The sequence below is a fragment of the Otolemur garnettii genome, unplaced genomic scaffold (genome assembly GCF_000181295.1).
Source record: "Otolemur garnettii isolate 467f Iridium unplaced genomic scaffold, OtoGar3 scaffold00015, whole genome shotgun sequence".
In the NCBI taxonomy this organism is placed as follows: Eukaryota; Metazoa; Chordata; class Mammalia; order Primates; family Galagidae; genus Otolemur; species Otolemur garnettii.
In genome coordinates, this window is record NW_003852410.1 from 6,568,564 (window position 1) to 6,589,548 (window position 20,985).

Genomic DNA, 20,985 nt, shown 5'->3' on the forward strand with positions numbered 1-20,985 from the left:
GAAAGCAGAGGAGACAGGAGACTTACAGAGTGCTCCTGGAAGTCTGGCTGGCTAGTCCAAAAGAATGAATGAACACTGTATTCAATAGGCCCCAATATTTGTTCTAGTGGTTCTCCTCAGATTTACCGTAATAGGTGTTTTTTGAAATAATTAGGTAAACATTTTCTGAATCTGGTAATCAAACCAGTTATGCTTTAAATTGGACCCAAAGAAAGTATGTAACTGGATTAGCTGTTAAGTCGCACATGCTCAGTGAAAACCACCAGTCACTGCATAGATTCTGCATCATTTATTAAATATTTTTATATATGCATTTACAAACTTTACTCATTTCAGAATTCTGCTTTCAATACATTTTAAAACTTTGCAGAGAAGATTCTCTTGTAAAATGAGATCCATGTACAAAACTAGGCAACAGATGATACAAAATTTTCCTTTCATACTTTTCATCCACCAAGAAAAGAAATCATGTGACAAAGAAATAAAACCAAAACGTGGCTCTCTCAGAAGAATAACATGTCAGTGTTCAGCTAGGACCTCTAAGGGGAAATCCTTACATGGATGTATATGGTTTTAATACTTCTTAGCTACTGTAGCACGTTGGTTCAGATGAAGAACAAAATAACTATTTCGTTTGGACTAGATAACTATTGTTTGGACTAGATAATCTAGAAACCTTCAATTATTTATTCCTTTATAATGTGACACCAAAATTCACCCAGGAGATGACACTGGTCAGCAATGTACATTTATCTGGAACATTGCATAAAAACATCCCTTTAAAAAAGTCATTATCTTCTTTTGCAAGCTAAAGTATGAGCCTCTAATTTGGCTCTCTTATTTAAAGAAATAGATAGTTTAAATGATCAATTTAGAAGCTTAAAAGTATCTTTGAAACTGAAGTTGCTTTTCTTAAAATGAATGTTGATTTAACAGTTCGTAGACTTGGAGCATTACCACTATGAGACGTTGGCACTAATGCCACTAGCAACAAGAAACAGCATCACCGCAGGATAATTACATAGTACAAAACGCCCAGGGGCCTGAAACTCACTATTAATATAATTTTGGCAGCAGCATCGTTTGATATTTAACCATTTATTACATAGTATTAACACACCAGCTTCAAAGATGTGCACTCCCTGTAGAACACTCGGGAGTTACAGAGTTATTGTGATTGCATAATTTGTATTGCACAGTTTTATAAAAAACATAAATACTGGCTATTCTAGTTTTAAATACAAAATACATGTCATATACTTTAAATCTATAATCTGGTTCAAGTGCAAATCAGGTGCTTTCTTTAGTCCTTCCAAAAAAGGCATTTTTAATATTTTTGGCACAAATGAAATGTCATCATGCCAACAGTTCTAATTACAATACATATATCCAAACCTTTAGAGTAGCAATCATATACATAACAGTATAAAACTGAGTATTTACAAATGTACTGAAGATAAAGGTAACCTTAGTGGGTGAATCAGAACTAATGAGCCAGACCCACGCTAGTAATAATTATAAAAGGTAAGTACAATTCCTGCATTTCATTTGCTTAGGCTGGCTGCTGTGGGTTGACGTTCATGTGAGGAGGATGTCCTAGAAGGCCAATTCTTTGTTTCTGCTTCCTTTGTTCTGTCATCTGGAAAGTTAAAAAGTTTCATCATTAGACCCAGATACTTCCTGTACTTCAAATCATATACTGAACCATAGATTTACCTCTGTGGTTATGGTTTTTACTGAAACCCACTTTCTACAAATAGTGTACCGTCACTGTATTGAACACGCAGCACTTCAAAAAGGGCATCTTCCTAGGCAGAACGGGGAATTCTGTGACACAGTCATGCAATGGAACATTCAGAAGTATTGCTTGCCACTTGTTTCATAAGGAAACAAAAAACAGTAAAGGCACAGGATTCTTGGTGGTTTCCCAAATCCATTTCCAAATGATCTGAAGACCATTGGAAAATGGTGGCTTTGTACGACAGTCACAACACGCCATACTATCCAGAAAAGTGATGTGTTTGAATCCTAGGTTTGAGAGGGACTATGCTCACGTTCTTCCTTCATGCCTCTAATGACTCCTGAATAGTAGTTGAGAGAGGAAACAGATTACCTAGGACGTCTAGGAAGATGAGAAATGTTCTCACATTACCCCTGAGATCCAGAATGACTAACTGCTATAAATAGTACCCTGGCTGTCAGAGGTGTCTGCTCCTTGCTACCAACAGACACTGAGGCTTGCTTGCAGTCAGGAGAAACCATTTCCTAAGACCAGTTCAAATGAACAGGTGCTTTCTACCCCAAACAAGAGGTTGGTTCTATTTATTTCATGTCGATGGGTTTCTACATCTCTTCTGGATATTTTAGGGCAGACTACATTCTCTGTCTGCATTCAGGTTTTTCCTGGCTGAGTGTGGAGGCTCCTGCCTGTAATTCTCACACTCTGAGAGGATGAGGCAGGAAGATTGCTTGAGGTCAGGAGTTTGAGACCAGCCTAAGCAAGAGCCTCATCTCTACCAAAAATAGAAAAAAATTAGCTGGGCATAGTGGTGAACCCTTGTAGTCCCAGCTACTCAGGAAGCTGAGGCAAGAGGATCACTTGGGCCCAGGAGTTGGAGATTGCAGTGAACTAGGATGAAGCCACGGCACTCGAGCCTGGGGCGGCAGAGGGAGACACTGTCAAAAAAAATTTTTTTTTCCCTCTTTTCTTAACCGGTGAGTCCTAGCTTTGGATTTAAGGCTGGGCATTTAAGTCAATTGAAATAAAAAAGGCCATATAAAATATATATTGGATACAATTATCTATAGGTGACTTAACGGCCTACTCCTTGATTTGTGGTTTCCTAAAATTAGAGCAGAATTTGGATAGAGTAATAAAAAGTATGTAGGCTTTAGAATCAGCTTATTTCCTTCTGGTTTTGTCATTTAATTTCTCAATCTGTCATCCATACAATCAGGGATGATAATTCCTCTCTCATAGGTGGAGAATTGGAGGCTGTATGTCACTTTCCTAGTGCAGTATCTGCCACACAGCAGATGCTTCAATCTCAGTTTTCACTTGAACTAATTTATGGTACAAAATATCTTGAGAGAACATAACATAAAAATCATTTACCCAGGTTCATTTTTTTTCTCCCTTTCCCTTTTTAAAACTAGCAGTTGTCCTTTCAAATCCAAGTACTATTTTTAGGCTCTTTTGGCTTTCTCTTCTATAATTTAGATGAGAAGATTCACAAGGATTGACTATTTCCAAAAGATAGCTTTTAATAAAGCCTTTTAATGAATTAGGGTATTCCAGATTAGGCTCTAAAGTTTCCTTAGGTGAAAGACAAATCGTTAAAGGAAGATTTAACATACTGTAGTCACAGATTCAGCTGAAAAAGAAGAACGTAATATAACACATGAAATAAATTCACAATTAGATTAAAATACCAGTAACTCATTCCTCTTACTGCCTGATAGTTCAGATATTTAGCTCAGATTCCCCCCCCCCCCACAACTTTTCTCTTGGCAGGTTTTGATAATCTGATTCAAATGGATTTAGAAATCTCGATATGTTTAAGGCTATTGAAGGATGGATACTTTACTCACAGCTTACATTTAAAGCTGCTGAGATCTTTCAACTCAAAGTTGAATTTCGAAGCTGGCCATTAAGACACTTTTTCATAAATTTATTTATTTTTAAGAGAGACAGAAAATGGCTGTATTGTCCAGGCTGGAGTGCAGTGGCATGATCATAGCTTACTGCAACCTCAAACTCACGGGATCTTCCTGCCTCTCGAGTAGCTGGGACTACAAATATACACCTGATAATTTTTTTTTTTTTAATTTTTTTGTAGAGAAGGTATCTTGCTATATTACCTGGGCTGGTCTCTAACTCCTGTCCTCAAGTGATCCTCCTGCCTCAGCCTCTTTAAAGTCTGTGATTACAGGTGTGAGCTACCTCACCTGGCCTACAATTTTGCTGCAGATAACTACTTGCCTCTGAGATGACCCTTTACATATGCACATCTTCATCCCTGTTTGGTAAATCAGCTTTCCTTGACTTTTCAATGTGTCATTCTTTCTTTTAAACTTTTATAGCAAAGCAGTCTTCAGCTGGTGGCTCATCTTCCTTCTTGATTCCACAGCCATCACCTGAGATTCTAATCGTGTAGGTTTGTCTGAAGACAGTGATCATATCACCCTCTTCCCCTCATAAAGCTGATGCCAGTGAGTGGCCAGTCCTTTGCTCAGGAGGTCATATTCCTAAATAAGTATCAACTATATAATTATCTCATTTATTTTCTTTTTCCCCAGAAGAATGGTTCTCAAACTATAGTGTGCACCAGAATCACCTAGGAGAAGCCCAGAAACAGAACTCTGATTCAGTAGGCCTGGAGTAGGGATCATGAAGTACTAATAAGTTCCCAGGGGCTATAGACGGTACTGGTCTAGGACTCAATTTTGCATTGCTGAGCTCTAAGATGGGCCAAGACCGCTTTGGGTATATTTTCATATATTTATATACTTTTTTTAAAAAAAAACAGTATTTTATATACCTGTATCCTTTTTCTCAAATGAGAGACACTGTTGAAGATTCTTGGCAGCCGAGTGCACAGTGGCACACACATTTGATTGTCTGATTCTGTTTTGCTCAAACATGGCCTTTTAAATAGAATGGCTATCATTTATGTCAGAGTCATTTTCATTTAAATGACTGCTAACTGAGAAGGAATTGGGCAATTACTAATGTGTTTGAACCTTCGGGCAACTGTCATGTCATCATCTCATTATGAGAGAACCACACACATGAAACCCCTAAGGACTAAATTTGACCTATAAGAAACCAAGGCCAACACTGCTGACCACTGACGTTTCCCCATCCCATCAGTATGTATTCTCATGTAATTTCTGGCTTCATTAGTTCAATCCTCTCTACCCTAACCCCCTCCCCTTCCTTCATACACTCCCATTTATACACACTATGCATTTTATTATAAGGTATCACTGCTATCTTATACTGTTACCTTTACTGAAACAAATATAAATAATGATCTAAGTCTATCCTTATTCTCACATAGGCTCCCACCAGCCTCTCAAGTTTCCTTAGGAGAGTGACACAAATCTTTAAAAGGAGTGTAACACATTATGTTATGACATAGGTACGATTCAGCTAAGGAAGGAGCACCCACCCTGACACATGAACTCCTGTATTCTCTCTAGATACCTGAATCCAGATCAACACTTGATTAAAAAAAAAAATCCATCAGATTCAAATCTAAGGTATGTACATTCAACATTCTAATACTGAAACATCTATTTTGGGCACTGTAAGACGTCCCATTTATAGTACATGTTAAAATCCTCAAAATTCCCCTGCAGCTGAGGAGGAGCAGTTGAAGCAAGGCTGTTCTTATCTATACCAGTGTAGAAACAAGCCTGAATTTCGGCATTCCTCCTTTTGACTCCAGTCTAAACACGAAGCAAAGAGTACTGAAGCTTTACAAGTCAGGTGCGGCCAAACCTCTGAAAGACCCTTCATGAAAGCACGAGGTCTAGAGTACAAATGAGCAAATTGTAATCTACCAGCACGACCTCTCAATGATTACAGGTTGCCACAGGAAGGAAGGTTCCCTGACAGCACACAGATGCTACATTCTGGTTTATAACAGATCTTAATAGTCTTTGAAAAGCTGCTTTCATGTCACAGTTAGCTTGTTTTGCTCAGATTCTGAGCAGCCAGGAAACTCTAGTTAACTTTTTGCAGTCCTATATAATCAGCCCTGCTCAGAATGATGACTTTTAAATACCGAGAGGTAGAACTGAGCATCTCTTGAATATGGTTGCATGGATTTAATAGAAATACATAGCCACTGTTCAGACTCTTAGAGTGATCCCTAATGCACTAGGCCTGTCTATTTCACCTGGCAAACTTTCTCAAGTTTGAAACCAAGTCAGCGCATCACCACCTCTGAGGTTTTCTGTGGTAATTAGTCTTCTCCCTAAGATCACACTGAACGAACTGTCCCTTCCTCTTCATTCCCAGAGCAGCATGTTCATACCTCTCTGACACACTTACCATGTTTCATTGTCATTTGTGGGTGTGTGTGTGTGTGGTTTTTTTTTTTTTTTTGTCTCCTACTCTGGAATGTTAGTTCTTGAAGACAGAGAATAGGTTCTGTTTAACTTTGTGTCCCCAGTACTAGTGCTGCACCTGGCACATAGGGGTTTTATAAATGCTGGTGGGAAGAAGGAACTGAATTAACAGAACATACTGCCATTCCTGGAGCGTGCCATGCATTTTCATGCCGTTGCTCATGCTGATTCCTTTCCTGGGAAGGCCCTTTATGGCATCTCTATGCTACCTCAGAAGTCACCTTCTTATAAGATTGTAGAAATTAAACTCCTTCCTCACTCCAAACCTCACATAGGACCCCTGCCTACTTCTCCGTGCTCCAGGGAACTGTATGAAGCCCTCATTGAACTTCTCATACTGCATAGATTGTCAGAAGCCTACTTCTTTGTCTTTCTTGCTATATAACGTGACCCTAGAGGGCAAACTTGTTAGTCTTCTGTGGTCCCAGCATGGTGTGAGGAACATAGACGCATTCAGTAAGGTTTAACATTCTGTTTTGCATTTTGCGGCAGTGATTCTAAGTTTTTGTTATGCCATCCTTCCTTAAGCAGTTAATGTTAACTCTTGCATGAAAAATGCCAAACACTCGAACATGCTAATACGATCTGAATTTTCAGGCACTTCTTGTATTCCCAGCAACACCAAACAAGGGCCGCTGTCCTGTAGGAAGCCAGTCACATTTTCAAAAAAGCTAACCCTTCTCAATATCTGCTCTTTTGCGTTATGAAGAAAACATGCAAAAAAAAAAAAATATTAAGTTCTTACATTAGTTCTCCTCCTTGGATTAAGAGTGTAAGAGAATCACATTTAGTATTCAGAATCTCTTGGGAGGGGAAACTTCAAGATGAGATGAATCATTAAGTATTACTTAGAATAGCAATTCTAATCAACGATTCTTGGCAATAATAGAAAAAGTGACACCATTAACCATGATTTTGCTAATATCCTAACAGGAACTTTGTCTTCCCAAATTGGGAGTTTAGGAAAACAATAACCAATATCGTCTTTATCAATGACGATGAAGATTAAAACCAAAGTCATCCACATTTCAACTACCATTGTTCCATCATGCTGGATTTTGAGTCAGTAGATCTGAAAAATGTCCAAATAATGAAGCAATTTTTGTTTTCTAGCACTTGCACCAGTGAATGGTATTCTTTCATAACTGTTTCTTATTCATTAATCATTCATGGAGCTTATTCTTTAATTCAGATTTTCCCCTTCAGCAGCAATTCTCACAATTACCATTTAAGAACCAGCAGCTCTCTTAACACATTTCTACGATTTTTTTTTATGCAGAACAGTTTAAGAAATCTCTATGACTGCTATGAAACCAAACTTAGTCAAATTCAAATCCATTCAACAAGTTGATTCTTAAACAAATGCATTAAAGGGTTGTTAGACGTTACATAATCAAAAAAAAAACTGACCAGAATTCCTTTGCAAAGAAGCAAATCCTCCCCCCAAGTCCCCCCAAACAGCTATACTGTATTTTTCCTGTAATTTGGCACTTCAAAACTTAATAGTATGTTTTCAGGTACTCTTAGTAGGAGTACCTGAAAATGTACTATTGGTTTTGCATGCTTCTTTTTAGCTGTAATAACTTCCAAGAAAAAGACAGCTCAATTTCAAAATCATTCACAGGGGAAGGGCTTTTTGAAGAGTGGTTCCAACTGCCAACTTTAAAACAGAAAATGTATGAAGAGCTGGAAACCAGCAGTTTAAACCATAATGGTTCTGAGGTCACTTAATGAACTTTAGTCTCTATGTAATCAAATTTTACATATTTTATTCAATCCAAAACCTTAGCTCAACAGAAACAATTCTACCTTGGATTTTAAAAATGCCATTTTACACAACTGAGCATAGTAGAGATTGGGCAAGACTGTGTCTGCTCTATCATTTAAGGGTGTGATGAGATTTCTGAAACTTTAAGATTTTAAAATAAAAGTGTATGTAGGCTCGGCGCCTATAGCTCAACCGGCTAAGGCGCCAGCCACGTACACCTAAGGTGGCGGGTTCGGATCCCCAGCCCGGACCCGCCAAACAACAATGACGGCTGCAACCAAAAAAAAAATAGCCGGGCGTTGTGGCGGGCGCCTGTGGTCCCAGCTACTTGGGAGGCGGAGGCAAGAGACTCGCTTGAGCCCAGGAGTTGGAGGTTGCTGTGAGCTGTAATGCCATGGCACTCTACCCAGGGGGAAAGCTTGAGGCTCTGTCTCAAAAAAAAAAAAAAAAATAAAAAAATAAAAGTGTATGTATTTAAACAATCTACCATGAAAGGCAAACAATACGGTATAGTGACAAAACAAAGCAAATCAACACAAACACGCAAAAACCTAGACTGAGGGATCCAGCATTCCCGTCCTGGCCTTGTCATGTGAAATTTAATAAATTTCCTAAGACCCTTCTGTGCTCCTTGGAACCCTCATCAGGAAAGTTAAGAACCTGGGTGAGGGGACAGCTGAATTCTTGAGTACCTCCTACACCTGTGATTCTTTCTACTAAATTCTCAGGTGACTCCTTTGATAAGGTTCACTAGTTTGCAAAGTATGCCTCGAAGCAGCACTCGGGGAGCAATTCACAACAGGCTCTCAGCACTGAAGGGGCAGGCAGAGCCAGGAGGGAAGGCCTTTCTTGGTTTCACCACCACAGAATACCCAGTAATAGTCTGTTTCCGACGCATTTTAAGAAATCCTCTAGTAAACTGGAAACACCCAGTTTCTCACATCGACAGAAACGTGCCCCCAAAGAGCTGCCCGGTGTGATATCGAGAAACAGTAATGAATGAGCAAGAATGAATTTTGGTTGTGTTGGCACGTGATAGCTAGAATGCCTAACTGTTGCAATTCTGGTACCACGGGCATAAAAAAAGGATCATCTGCTTCTCTGAAAAATGGCACCAGATTTTATGGCAAGCGGAACAGTTAGTTCCTTTATATAAGTCAATATTAGATCAGTGCCTGTGAGACTGTTGGCACCCATTGCAAACGTCTGATTTAACTGAGATTCTCAACAGCCACAGACAGCTCTCTCAAATGGGAGAAGAAGAAAAGTAAAGCTTGCCAGATGCATTACAAAGTTTGCCTCACGGGCAGCGCCTGTGGCTCAAAGGAGTAAGGTGCCAGCCCCATGTGCAGGAGGTGGTGGGTTCGAACCCAGCCCCAGCCAAAAACTGCAAAAAATGTACTTATGAGTCAGTTTAGTCCTTCAGAATATTTGTCAACTGCTTCCCAGCAGGAGTCAAAAGTTAGTAAGCAAAGTAATCCAGTTAGATCTTCATTAGTTTTACTTATTTAAGTTATTACTCATCTTAGGTAGCTACCAAGCTCAGAGCTATAGACAGCTTTCATCAATAAGGATGCCTTTTCTCATGAGTCATTTTTATTTGCATCTTAATACATGCGAAAGAAAAGAACTTGAGACCAAATGGTATCTTAGGGCACAGTTTGGGATAATTTAGCTGGAAAAGAAATATACTTCATAGTAAGATTATTAAAAATGCTCTGTAAACCAGCTTCAGGAAGAGTTTATTCTAGATGGGTCTTCGCTGGTAACAGTGTATAGAAGAGTAATAAATCACCTACGGTCGTACCTTGCAACTTACCTCCAGGGCAGATGTGCCTGGTGTCTACTGTGCAGCGTTTATAATCTCATTGATGGAGTTGGTTAAAAAGCTTTCACAAACGCTCATAACTGTACCCCTAGCTGTATGTGATGATCCCAGCCAGCTACAGACAAGCACTAACGAAATCGAGATCGCAGTCTGTCTATCACCCGGGGCCAAGCGCACAACACAGAGCTGCATCCTACAACCGCATAACCACCTGGCAACTGTGTGGCCATTTTAAGGGGGTCAAATGGGCGGAAAAGGAATATATAAGGCTTGGCATAACACCCCCCACCAATTACTTAAAGGGGCAAAGCATTTATCTTACGGATAGGAAGCAGGATGGGGCATTTCTGTAGACTGTTCCGCTCTCTGTTCCAGGGACTCTGTCTGGACTGTTCACTTTGACTCCTGCCACCTGACCATGCCTGTTCTACGGGAGCCACTCAAGAAGTATTTGGTAAATGAACAAAACAAAAAGGGCTCTGCCATGACTGTGGTTTATCCCAGGCTGCTGAACTTAAATAGCCTAGGTGAAGAGTTGACAAAGCTGAGGACTAGGAAGTAAAACAAGAGAAAGCTTTTACTCTTCTGTCAGAAAATAAGTAAAAAGGGTATAGCTTTATGTGTAGTGTAGCTCTTTGTATAGTACTTCATTGAAGTAGGTTGCATTTTCCTTTTTTTTTTTTTTTTTTTTTTTGAAACAATCTCACTTTGTTGCCCTGGGTAGAGTGCCATAGCATTATAACTCATAGCAGCCTCAGACTCTTGGGTTCAAGTGATCTTCTTCCGTCAACCTCCTGAGTAGCTGGGACTACAGGCGCCCACCACAACTCCCGGCTAGCTTTCCTACTTTTGAAAGTAGAGATAGGGTCTTACTCTTGCTCAGGCTGCTCTTGGACTCCTGAGCACAAACCACCTGCCCCAGCCTTCCAAAGTGCTAGGATTATAGGCATGAGCTATCATGCCTGGCCCAATTTCTGAAATTTTCTTTTTGTTTTTCACATTAAAACCATGCCCTTAGCAGTACCATGGCCTTCACCTGGAAAAGGGCGCTAAGGAGGAGGAGGGCTGTGGTGGAGGAAGCCACTCTGTCCTCTGCTACCTGCTCCCTTTTCTATCCAGATGAAGTGCCTTGACACTGTTACATAAGCACAACTGAGTCCTCAGCAGAACTGGTGCGATGGTAGTTGGCAGGTGTCTGTGTGTGGGGGGAGACAGAATCCCTTTCTTTACCTGATCCTTCAGTTCTGACAGCTGCCCAGAGAGGTTGGTGACCAGCTTCATGGTGGACTCCAGCTTCTCCTGTAGGTTCCTCAGCTCGTTCTGTTCTCCTTCGGAATCGCTGCTGACCAAAGACATCGCTCTCATCCTGGGGAACCAGTCAAGATTTCTTTCCTAAAATCCGTATTAAAAAAAAACAAACAAACAAACAGAGGGAGTCACTTCTAGAGGCAGAAACCAGAAGGCCAGTCTGACTGTGCTACGCTCTCTAACCTCTGTCTAATGCAGAATTGATGTCCTGTATAATTTTTTTAACTGTTCAGTCATGATCTTTTTAGCTGAATATAATGGGACTCTTAATTCTTAGAAGAGGAAGTCATTTTATAATTAAATAGAGGGGAAAGTAGGTTTCTAAAAGAGTCCAATCTACACATTTGAATATTGCCACTGCCCCCTTATCTTTGCATAGTACATGGTTGAAGAGTTTTTCTTTTAATTGTAAAATACGCATGACATAAAATTCGCCATTTTAACCATTTTTTAGTGTGCATTCATTGGCATTAAGTACATTCACCACCATCCTTCTCCAGAACTTTTTATATCTTCCTAAACTGAAATCCCATCCCCATCAAACACTACGTCTCGTTCCCCGCAGCCCCTCAGACCCACCATTCCATTTTCTGTCCCTGTGAATCTGACCACCTTAGAAACTTCATATTGTACCAAGAAAAACACTCTGGCAGTGAAATGAATTTTAAGACCCCATGTATTCTGGCATTTAACATGCACAGAGTTGCTTGGGCAAGGGGATTATTAAGCTGAACACTGGGAATGGGCTCCTCAGTCCGTTTCCCTGTTTGTGAGGAAACCACTCCTGGACTCTGCCTCTTCCTTCCAGCCTCAAGTGGTTAGTGGATGCTCTCCATTGACACAACAAAGGCCGATTCAGTTTCCTCTCCTTGTCCGTCTCCACCCTTTTGATGTCTATAACTTCTGCCTGGGAACAGAATTTCTCGCCACTCATTCAGAGAATGGGTCCCCTAACCCTGAAGAGCATGCCTGTACAGAGAGGCAGGCACGCTCAGTAAGAAAGGCTTAATCAGCAAGAGAGAAGGGTAAGAAAACCGACTCACTCCAGATCTGTCTGGAGTCATTCCCACCCAGACCATCTCTATCTCCTGAGGATACACTGAACAGACTTTCTAAAATCATCACCACCCCCAACACCTACACAATGTGTTATTGTTTTGCAGATACCAGAGGTCAGCAGCATTTTCTGTATATTTTCTGATAGTTAAGTATTTTTGGCTTTGTGGACCATATGCTCTCTTTAACAACTACTCAACTATTTTGCTATTATAGTCCTCAAACAGCCATAGACAATATATGAATGAATGGGTATGGCTGTGTTCCAATAAAACTTTATTTACAGAAGCTAGCAGCAGACTGAGTTTACCCCATAGGCTGGAGTTTGCCAACCCTCTGCTGTATACGATAGAAGCCATCAACACATAAGAAAACAAAATTCCGTGACACATGTCTAAATAATTACTAATCAAGTGAGATTATTAAACCGTGTCTTGACCTAAGGCAACCTAGCAATATAGAAGCCATGTAAGAACTAGTTGAAGGATATTACTCAGAAGACATACCACACTGGCAACGTGGCCTCACATCTACTTTACAGTGTTTGCTTAAGACTTGGTGGGGGGTCTGGTCGGTAGGAATTCACTCTCCTGTCAGCATCACGAGAGCGGGAACCACCTTTGCACAATGACTAAAACACAGTAGACAATAAATGACTATGGAGGGACGGAATGATATTCAACTCCTTTTCTGCATGGGCCCTGATAACAAAAGCTTAAAGAGGAAACCCAAGTTGCTCATGACTACTGAAGGAGAAAAACGCTGATCTCTACTGTCCTATAATGTCCCAGAGATAAACACTTCATTCACTTGTCCCGCAACGTGAGCCTCTATTCCTCTTTTCCCCACCATAGAGCAATGACCAAAAACTCATTTGACAAAATATCCCATTGCAAAGATGACTAGCTGAAAAATCTGAAGTGTTTCCCCAACTGTCATCCACGTTGGACTCGGCTACATCTTCTCACCAAGGAAGCAGCCCATGTTTGGGGTCTGTCAACTCTAAGGGAGGAATAAACCTGAGTTTCCAGAACAGGGCACACGGGTGGGGGTAGGGGAAGGTGGCTGGCAATTACTCACTGTCACGAGGGCAAACAGGCTCCTGTGATGGGAAGAGAGATGACGTGGGCTGGGCGGATGAAGCCACGAACCCAAAGCACAGCTGCAGGAAGATCACAGGACGGAAGGCCCTACGTGTTATTCATGGTGACTGCTACACATTTTTGCAGACTGACCCCAGAGGAGAACAAATTGAGGAGGAAAGATGCAAAGTCCCATTTAAATCGTTAAACTCTGAGCAGCTTACGGGCACACCACCAAGTTGAGATGTGACAGAACGTAATGCCAGGAGGGAGTTTAGAGATCACTAATCCCACCCACCACTGCATCTATAATGCAGGAAGCTGAGGCCCTGGAAAGGAGAGTAACTTGTCTTCCGTGGAGTGGGAGGGGAGGGAAGATAGAAAGAGGGGTGGTGGCTAATTCCTATTTTTCAAAGAGAATGCTGAGAATTATCTAGCACTTCCAAATGATAAACTCCTATAAACAGGTATATTTTGGAGAGAAATATTTGATAATTGTTTGGATTGAAATAAAAAGGATGAATGCTATTAACTCTTTTGGAGGAAAGTATTTGCAAAAATGTGATGGATTCAGGCTGGGCGCAGTGGCTCACGCCTGTAATCCTAGCACTCTGGGAGGCTGATATGGGTGGATTGCTTGAGCTCAGGAGTTCCAGACCAGCCCGAGTGAGACCCCATCTCTAAGAATAGCTGGGTATCATGGTGGGCTAGTTACTCAGGACGCTAAGGCAAGAGGATCAGGGTGACACCTAAGTATGAGATGGGGCTCCTGCCACCAAAGTGCTTGCAATGTTTTGTTTTGTTTTTTAATAGAATAAAGCAGGCTATGTTAGTCAAAAGAGTAGTAGAGAGGGTAGCATCAAAGGAAGAACCAAACACTAGTGACCAATTGGTCAGAATCCTCTTCACGCAGGGCCTAGGCCTGAAGAAGGTTAGTGCTGGGCCGCGATGGGGCAGGCATGAAGGCATTCTCTACTATGGAGAGGGCACCACACAAGGAGCTGCTCAGATGGTTAAAGACTAGTGAGAAGCTGGGCGTGCTGCTCACACCTGTAACCCCAGTGACTCAGGAGGCAGAGTTGGAAGGATCGCCTCTTGCCTCTTTGTGGCTGTGGTGAGCTCTACTGTGCAACAGAGTGAGACCCTTTCTCTAAAAAAATAAAATGAGAATAAATTAAAAAAAGAAGGCAAGAGGGAAAGAGAAGGAAGGAACAGATACGTGAAAGATTTGCCTGAGCAGACCTGGAGGGAGCATGAGAGGACAGGTATCTTGTTTGAACAAGTTGGCTAGAACTCACCTGTAGCTAACTTATGAACGACATTAAATTGATGCTCAACTGTCTACAATGGTAGTGAAACCGCCTAAAATCGGGCTTTCAAATCTTTCATATGTTCATTTGCTTAGCAAACCCTCTATAAAAATAGCAAACACAGATTTCCAAACAGCATCCACATTAATAAGACCTTCAAAAGACTTTAGAAATAACCATGTAGCTGAACGTTTAAGGAATGTTTTTTCTTCCCTGTTCTAATAACAAATGACCGAGTAACTACAGATTAAGGTGAGGATTTTTCTGTGGCAGATTCTTGCCTCCTTTCATGGTATATGAGTTTCTTGGCGCCCTAGGCAATGATTTTAGAAAGGTATTTGAACAAGTAAATGTAACACACATAGACTTCCTCCATTCAACAGCCATTTATGTATCTTCTATAATTTCTGTGCCTAGCATGGGCCTGAGTGCTGAACATTTGTGAGAAAGGCAGTCCCTGCTCTCAAGGGGCTTTAGTCCAAGGACTGTGATCATGGCCAGGTCTCAGGGTGTGGCTGTGTACCTCAGTGGAGTTCCACAGCAGCCCTTGCTCCAACTGCTGAGTGCCTAGGATATGTGCTAGGTATGAACAGGGCCCACTGGCATGAGGAGGGCTACTTCTGGCAACTGTGTTCCATGCCTCAGAGGTGGGGAGAGACACTGAGACCCTGCATCTCAGCTTCCTCAGGGAAGAACTGTAATCCTGGGACTTGAAGGCCCTACCCAAGGCCTTACCTTGTGTTAAGCCCTAGACAGTAATAATGGACCTTTTCAGGATGTCCATTATAGTCAATGGTCAACAATTGAAAATCTTTCTATATTAAACTTAAAAAGTAGGAGAATATAAAATTCAATCAAATGTTAGAGATAAAACCAAACACTTCAAAGAAAGTCATACTTTCTTTTAAGACAAGCCACTTGGGCCGTGTGGCTCTAATTTTATGGAGAAAGTGTCATTCTCTGTTTCACAGGAGGGGCTCAATGCAAAGATAGGAGTAGAACTTCCCAGTCTAGAAATTTACCAATCATTACCATACAGGTTTTCCCCTGCATCCCTCGAATATCTGACAATCTAACAATGTCCCCAGTGACATTCTAAAACACACCAACTGTGGAGAACGCTAATACCCTCGAAGGTAAGCACTGTTAGTTTTTCTGCACTGAAGCGGGGAGACACCCCGAATTTGAGATTGTAGGTATTGCCGGCGTTTTAATTAACTAATCATCTTGGGCTGTTGAGTCAAATCTCCAATTACCAAGAAGCACCTAGTAGTTAAAATTAATTAGCGATTCTCGCCAAACTGTTCTCTCCATCTCCAGTCAGTTTTGCCTCCTGTGCAGGAGGATAAGCTGCAACATGGTATAAGGTTCCTCACCAACAGGACCTCCCTCTGCAAAGAGAATCTAAATTCCAAAATGAAAATGCTTAGAGTACCCCCTTACCAGAATGGGAGCACAGAAAGAACACCTGAATCCAATTACTTTCTCTCCGGCTAAGACTTTCATACAAAATGCTGAGCTTGTTGAGTGCTGAGTTACTCCAGGGGAGCAGGTCAGCCACCGCTCTCCAGCCAGCCAGTCTGACAGCCTAGAAATGTTTGCAGAATCTTGCCTGTGTGTGTCTCTTCAAGATCAAAATCATGTCACAGCATCTTGGCCTCTAGTGCATTTTTGGGAAAGTCATCTTCAACTAAGATACCTTGTTTATATGTGAATTCATCTTGGGGTGTGTGTGTGTGTGGTCAGGAGGGGGAGGGTTGGGAGAGGCTTATGGGGTCACAGAACATCTGTGGGCCACATCTGCCACTCTGGGCTTGAGTCGTCCCTCCTTCCTTCCCTCACTCTCCTTGCTGCTGGCATCTCACATACCAATGGCATTAGGCACCGTCTGCCCTGGTCCTCCTACAATCCAGCCAGTGCAGTTCCCGTCACAGCAAGTGCTTCCTCTGTCGGAGCAGACAAACTAACTGAAGCCACAGCCGGAAGCAGGCTGACCACAAGCGCTAAGGTTCTGGTTAGTTCTTTTCTAGGTAAAGTTGGAAAAGTCCCTGCAAAAGCAAACACTAAAGTTTTAGACACGGAGGTGGCATTGACCAGCCTCTTAAAATGTTGATTGGAAAGAGGGAAAGAGAGAGAGAGAGAGAGAGAGAGAGTTTGTGTGTGTGTGTCTGTGTGTATGTGTGTGTGTGTGTGAGAGGAGGAGGAGGAGGAGGAAGTTGGATTGTATGATGCAAATGCTACTCATTCTGAGAAATGGGGTATTTTTTTTTTCTTGCCAGGTTCAGATGAAGAGCCTGTTCTAAGAAAGACTACAAGGTAATCAATCACCTCCTCAGGGAAAGTCTGCACAGGTGGAAAACTGTTTACCACCTAAACAACCGAACATTTATTGGGGAATCCTTTGGGTTTTTTTTTTTTTTTTTTTTAGGCCTGAGGGTAGACGAAAGCGTCACAAGAGCAGAGACTGGTCCTAGGAAAAAAACTGACCCTGTTGCTTCTCTGCGCCTGAGAATCCCCTGGGGGAAGATTTAAGGAAGCAAAGTCTGTTCTTTCAATCAGATGGCAGCTGTGTTTCTACTGATCTTACCACACTGGAGGACAAACTGGATGTTCCCAGAATGTCCAGGGATGCTTAGGGGACGGGAGTGGCCAGAGAGGGTGAGGGTGGGCTTGCAACAGATGCTGCCCTCGCCACAAAGTCCAACCTCAGGAAATGCCTGGGAAAGGATGGGAGGATTGGAGATAATATTTAAATGTCCCTAAAGAAGGAGCATAGGACCCTCAGTAAACTTTAAATCCTTTGTTTCTTTGGTGAGCTAAGATGATTATGTCCATTGATGAGAAAGAAAATAATCTTTAGCGGTTTTTTCTAAGATTACAGCAAAAGCAAAACAAATTTGTTGCTCTGGGTGAAAAACAGTGATAATCATCGTGAACTATGTTCAATGACTCTGAAAATGGCATTTATAATACCTATAAATACCTACATTTAAAGAAGAAACGTAAAAAAATGGATCTCAACTTTGGACAGAGCAAAACCAGTGGCTGCCAGAGGATCAGAGGGAGAGGGGTAGACAGGCAGTGTGCAGAGGAGCGTGACGGCAGTGAGGCTATATATATATATATATATATTTTTTTTTTTTGGAGACAGAGTCTCACTATGTGGCTCTTGGTAGAGTGCCATGGTGTCACAGCTAACAGCCACCTCAAACTCTTGGGCTTAAGCGATTCTCTTGCCTCAGCCTCCCAAGTAGCTGGGGCTACAGGTGCCTGCCACAACACCCAGCTATTTTTTTTTGTTGTTGTTGCAGTTGTCATTGTTGTTTAGCAGGCCCAGGCTGGCTTGAACCTGCCAGCCTCGGTGTATGTGGCTGGTGCTCTAACCACTGAGCTACAACTGCCAAGACAGTGACACTATTATGTGTGATATTATAACAGACGATGTTGCAATAGTGGATATGTGGCACTGGCCTGGAAGTAGACATTTATTCAAACCCAGATATTATCTAACCGTAATGTAAACTGTGGACTTTAATGAATGATAACATATCCAATCTGGGTATATCAACTGTATTAATCACACATGCACCACAGAATACAAAGGGTTACTAGTAGGAGAAGGTGGGGGGAGTGAGGTAGAACAAGAGGAGGTGTATGAGAGCTCTGTACTTTCTACCTCATTTTTCTATAAACCTAAAACTGCTGTAAAAATAAAGTCTACTAATTAGGAAAAAAAAAAAAAAAAAAAGGATTCCACACCTGGAACTTGTTGGCCAGCCCCAAATTTAAGGATTCAGCACCCTTTGTCCCCGAAGTACAACAAACTCACTGTTTCACCTATCAGGTAAAACGTAGGGGTTTATGGCACGCTTCCTAGATGAAGGACTCAACAATTCTGACCTTGGACTTGACCTTACAAATGCAAACAATATAACCTAATCATATGCACCCACCCCAATAAAATACAATGAACTCAAACTACATACAGTATCCTCTGTTATCACAGATTCTGTAAATTTCTACCACAGCCTTGTGACATGAGTATGTCAGTAGAAAGAGGACCGGCCTGGAATTAGAAGTTAATGCTTCGATGTGTACCCAGGACAGTGAATGAGTCAGCTAACCAACCCAGTCTCCATTTCTTTTTTTGCCCCAACAAGATCATCGGCTACCTCACTGGGTTACTGTAAGGATCAAATGGCTATCTGAGTGTCCCACAAACTGGGAAGCATTATGCAAAGTATTGTAAATCACTACGTCATCTGCCCGAGGTCCCAAAGCTAGCATCGAGTCAGCACTGCAGTGTATGCACTGACTCCATCCAGTTTTAGTGGTTGACGGCTGGTGCAAAGGTAGTTCATCTAGTTCCTTTCTTCCTTTAGAATGAAATTTTAGAGCTACTGATTTCTCTTTTTACCAATTGAGCCACATGAAGGTTTGTCCAAACTGTGCACAGATGAAGGTGTCAGTCTGATTCTGTTTTTGAGCTCTGAATGACATTACCCAAAGAGGCCTTATATAATCTTCAGCTGGGCTGGGATGACCACTTGCCCTTCCCAGACTCACTTAATATTTGTTCTTGGATGATACAGTGTAACAAAGACAGGCTCCTGCCAGCAGAGAGAACCACACCCATTTCTGATGAAATCTCTAGACAGAGCCAGCTGTAGAATCATTCTTTCAAGTTGTTCTAGGGCCACAGGTGAAGTGTCCCCTGGGGCACCCACAGTGATGGTGAGACAGCAGGGTGCACAACCTGGAATGTCACAGGTGGGTCCTGGGCACCTGAGGCTGCCAGGTTGAGGGAACCAGAGGTCACAGGAGAGAAAGGTGGGACCAGCCACCTGTGCCAGGGAAGGGTAGGGCCAGCCAATCTGAGATTCCTAACAAAGCACAATCAGGCAAACTCACTCTTTCCCAAAATCAGCATCCAAGCTGGCTTATGACATTTTGCTTAGGCAACTTCCTCTGCATTTTCAGTTAGCTTAGAAATATACCAGAACATTCCCAGTAGTTATGCATAGGAATTTTAAACAACTTAAAAAAAATTCTTTGCCCAAGGTTGCTGTACCTGAAATTTTAATAATTTTCATTGGCTTTCTTCTTTTCTTTTCTGGATTTCATTATTCAACTTTTATCTTTTATTACTCTTATATAATATTTTTTTTTCTTATTCTAAGCTTACCTAAACATCTTTCCAAAGTCCTTTGCTGTTGTTTCAGAGAAATACACCCTCACTAACAAGCTGCTCCACACCCGACTTTAAATGTTTTCCATTTAAAGTTTATCATGGAGGGGTTTATATACAGGAAAGTTTCTGTGGAATGAAATGGTTTTATTCAAGGTCAACCATGCCTAGACACACTCTGTGAAAGAAGGGACAGGAAGAAGCTATCTTTCTCACCGTCTTATAAGAGTCCTAAAAAGTAAGAAGGGTACCAGCACTGCCACTGTCTGGAAGAAAGATCCCCCACAGACTGATCTCTTAAAGGGAAAACAGATCAGGTGGTGCCTGTGGCTCAAAGGAGTAAGGCGCCAGCCCCGTATGCCAGAGGTGTAAGGTTAAAACCCAGACCCAGCCAAAAACTGCAAAAAAAAAAAAGTATCTTAAAAAAAAAGGGGGAGGAAACAGATCACCTGCTGGGTGCAGGTTTTCCAAACTCCTTAATCATCGTCAAATCCTCCATTTTTCTCTGATCCTAGTATTTACTAGCTTGTTCACATACGTCTCCCCTTCTGCCTCTGCACACCACATCCTTACTCCCAACACCAGCCCTAAGGCTCACACCTCCCTGTCCATATTTCATGAACTCCTGATACACTCTGAACATGGCACGAGAGACCCTTTCATTCACCTTCCTCATTTTCTGGTGGTAAAACAGGCCCTGCTGAGGGCTCGTGGAAGGTGAGAACCCAGAGGCCTGTCCACCTGCACAACCTTTAAATACAGATGACCATACCTAGATAGTGACATCTTTCCTTCATTCTCCCATTCCCCAGAGACACGCTAGCGGGTTTCATTTTAAAGAGATAGGTCTTACAGAATTCCGAATATATGTACTTTTTATTATAAAGCTAGTCAAATTCAGAGCCTTTTCCAGGTGAGAGCATTGTTTTGCTTACACGCTTCTCAGGGGCATGTGCTATTACAGCCTAGCTCTGTCAGAGGCAGTGACTACCTAGAATAAACAGGAGATAGAGAGGTTATGAAGGCATCGGGATGTCTGGAATGAAAGGGGCAAATGGGCAGCCCAGGGGTGTCTGTAGTGGGGGGAAAGGGATTGGATAGAGGTGAGGTGTAGGGGCAGAAAAAGGCATTTGGGGGGCTTAGTAAATCTGCTGTGGCTGGGGGTAATGTGTACCTAGGCAACCTCCATAGTTGATCACCTGCCTACACTGACCACTTCTTTAAGTTAACCTAATTTTCAAAAACCAGATATGCACCACATGTATGTATCAGCACAGCAGGCCTAGTTCCTTATGCGACCACGTCTG

At 41.9% G+C, this 20,985-nt stretch overlaps 1 protein-coding gene across 4 annotated transcripts in view; it reads right to left on the reverse strand.

Annotated features, from left to right (window-relative positions):
* Nucleotides 1–277: 277 nt before the first annotated feature.
* Nucleotides 278–20,985, reverse strand: part of ITPR1 (inositol 1,4,5-trisphosphate receptor type 1) — a 338,711-nt gene continuing 318,003 nt past the window's right edge. For all 4 annotated transcript variants that reach the window (XM_023510682.1, XM_023510681.1, XM_023510680.1 and 1 more), the window contains 2 exons: nucleotides 10,965–11,126; nucleotides 278–1,639 (listed from right to left, as the gene is read on the reverse strand). In XM_023510682.1, the coding sequence (XP_023366450.1) occupies nucleotides 1,553–1,639; nucleotides 10,965–11,126 (249 nt within the window). In that variant the 3' untranslated portion in view covers nucleotides 278–1,552. The remainder of the gene's footprint in view (nucleotides 1,640–10,964; nucleotides 11,127–20,985) is intronic.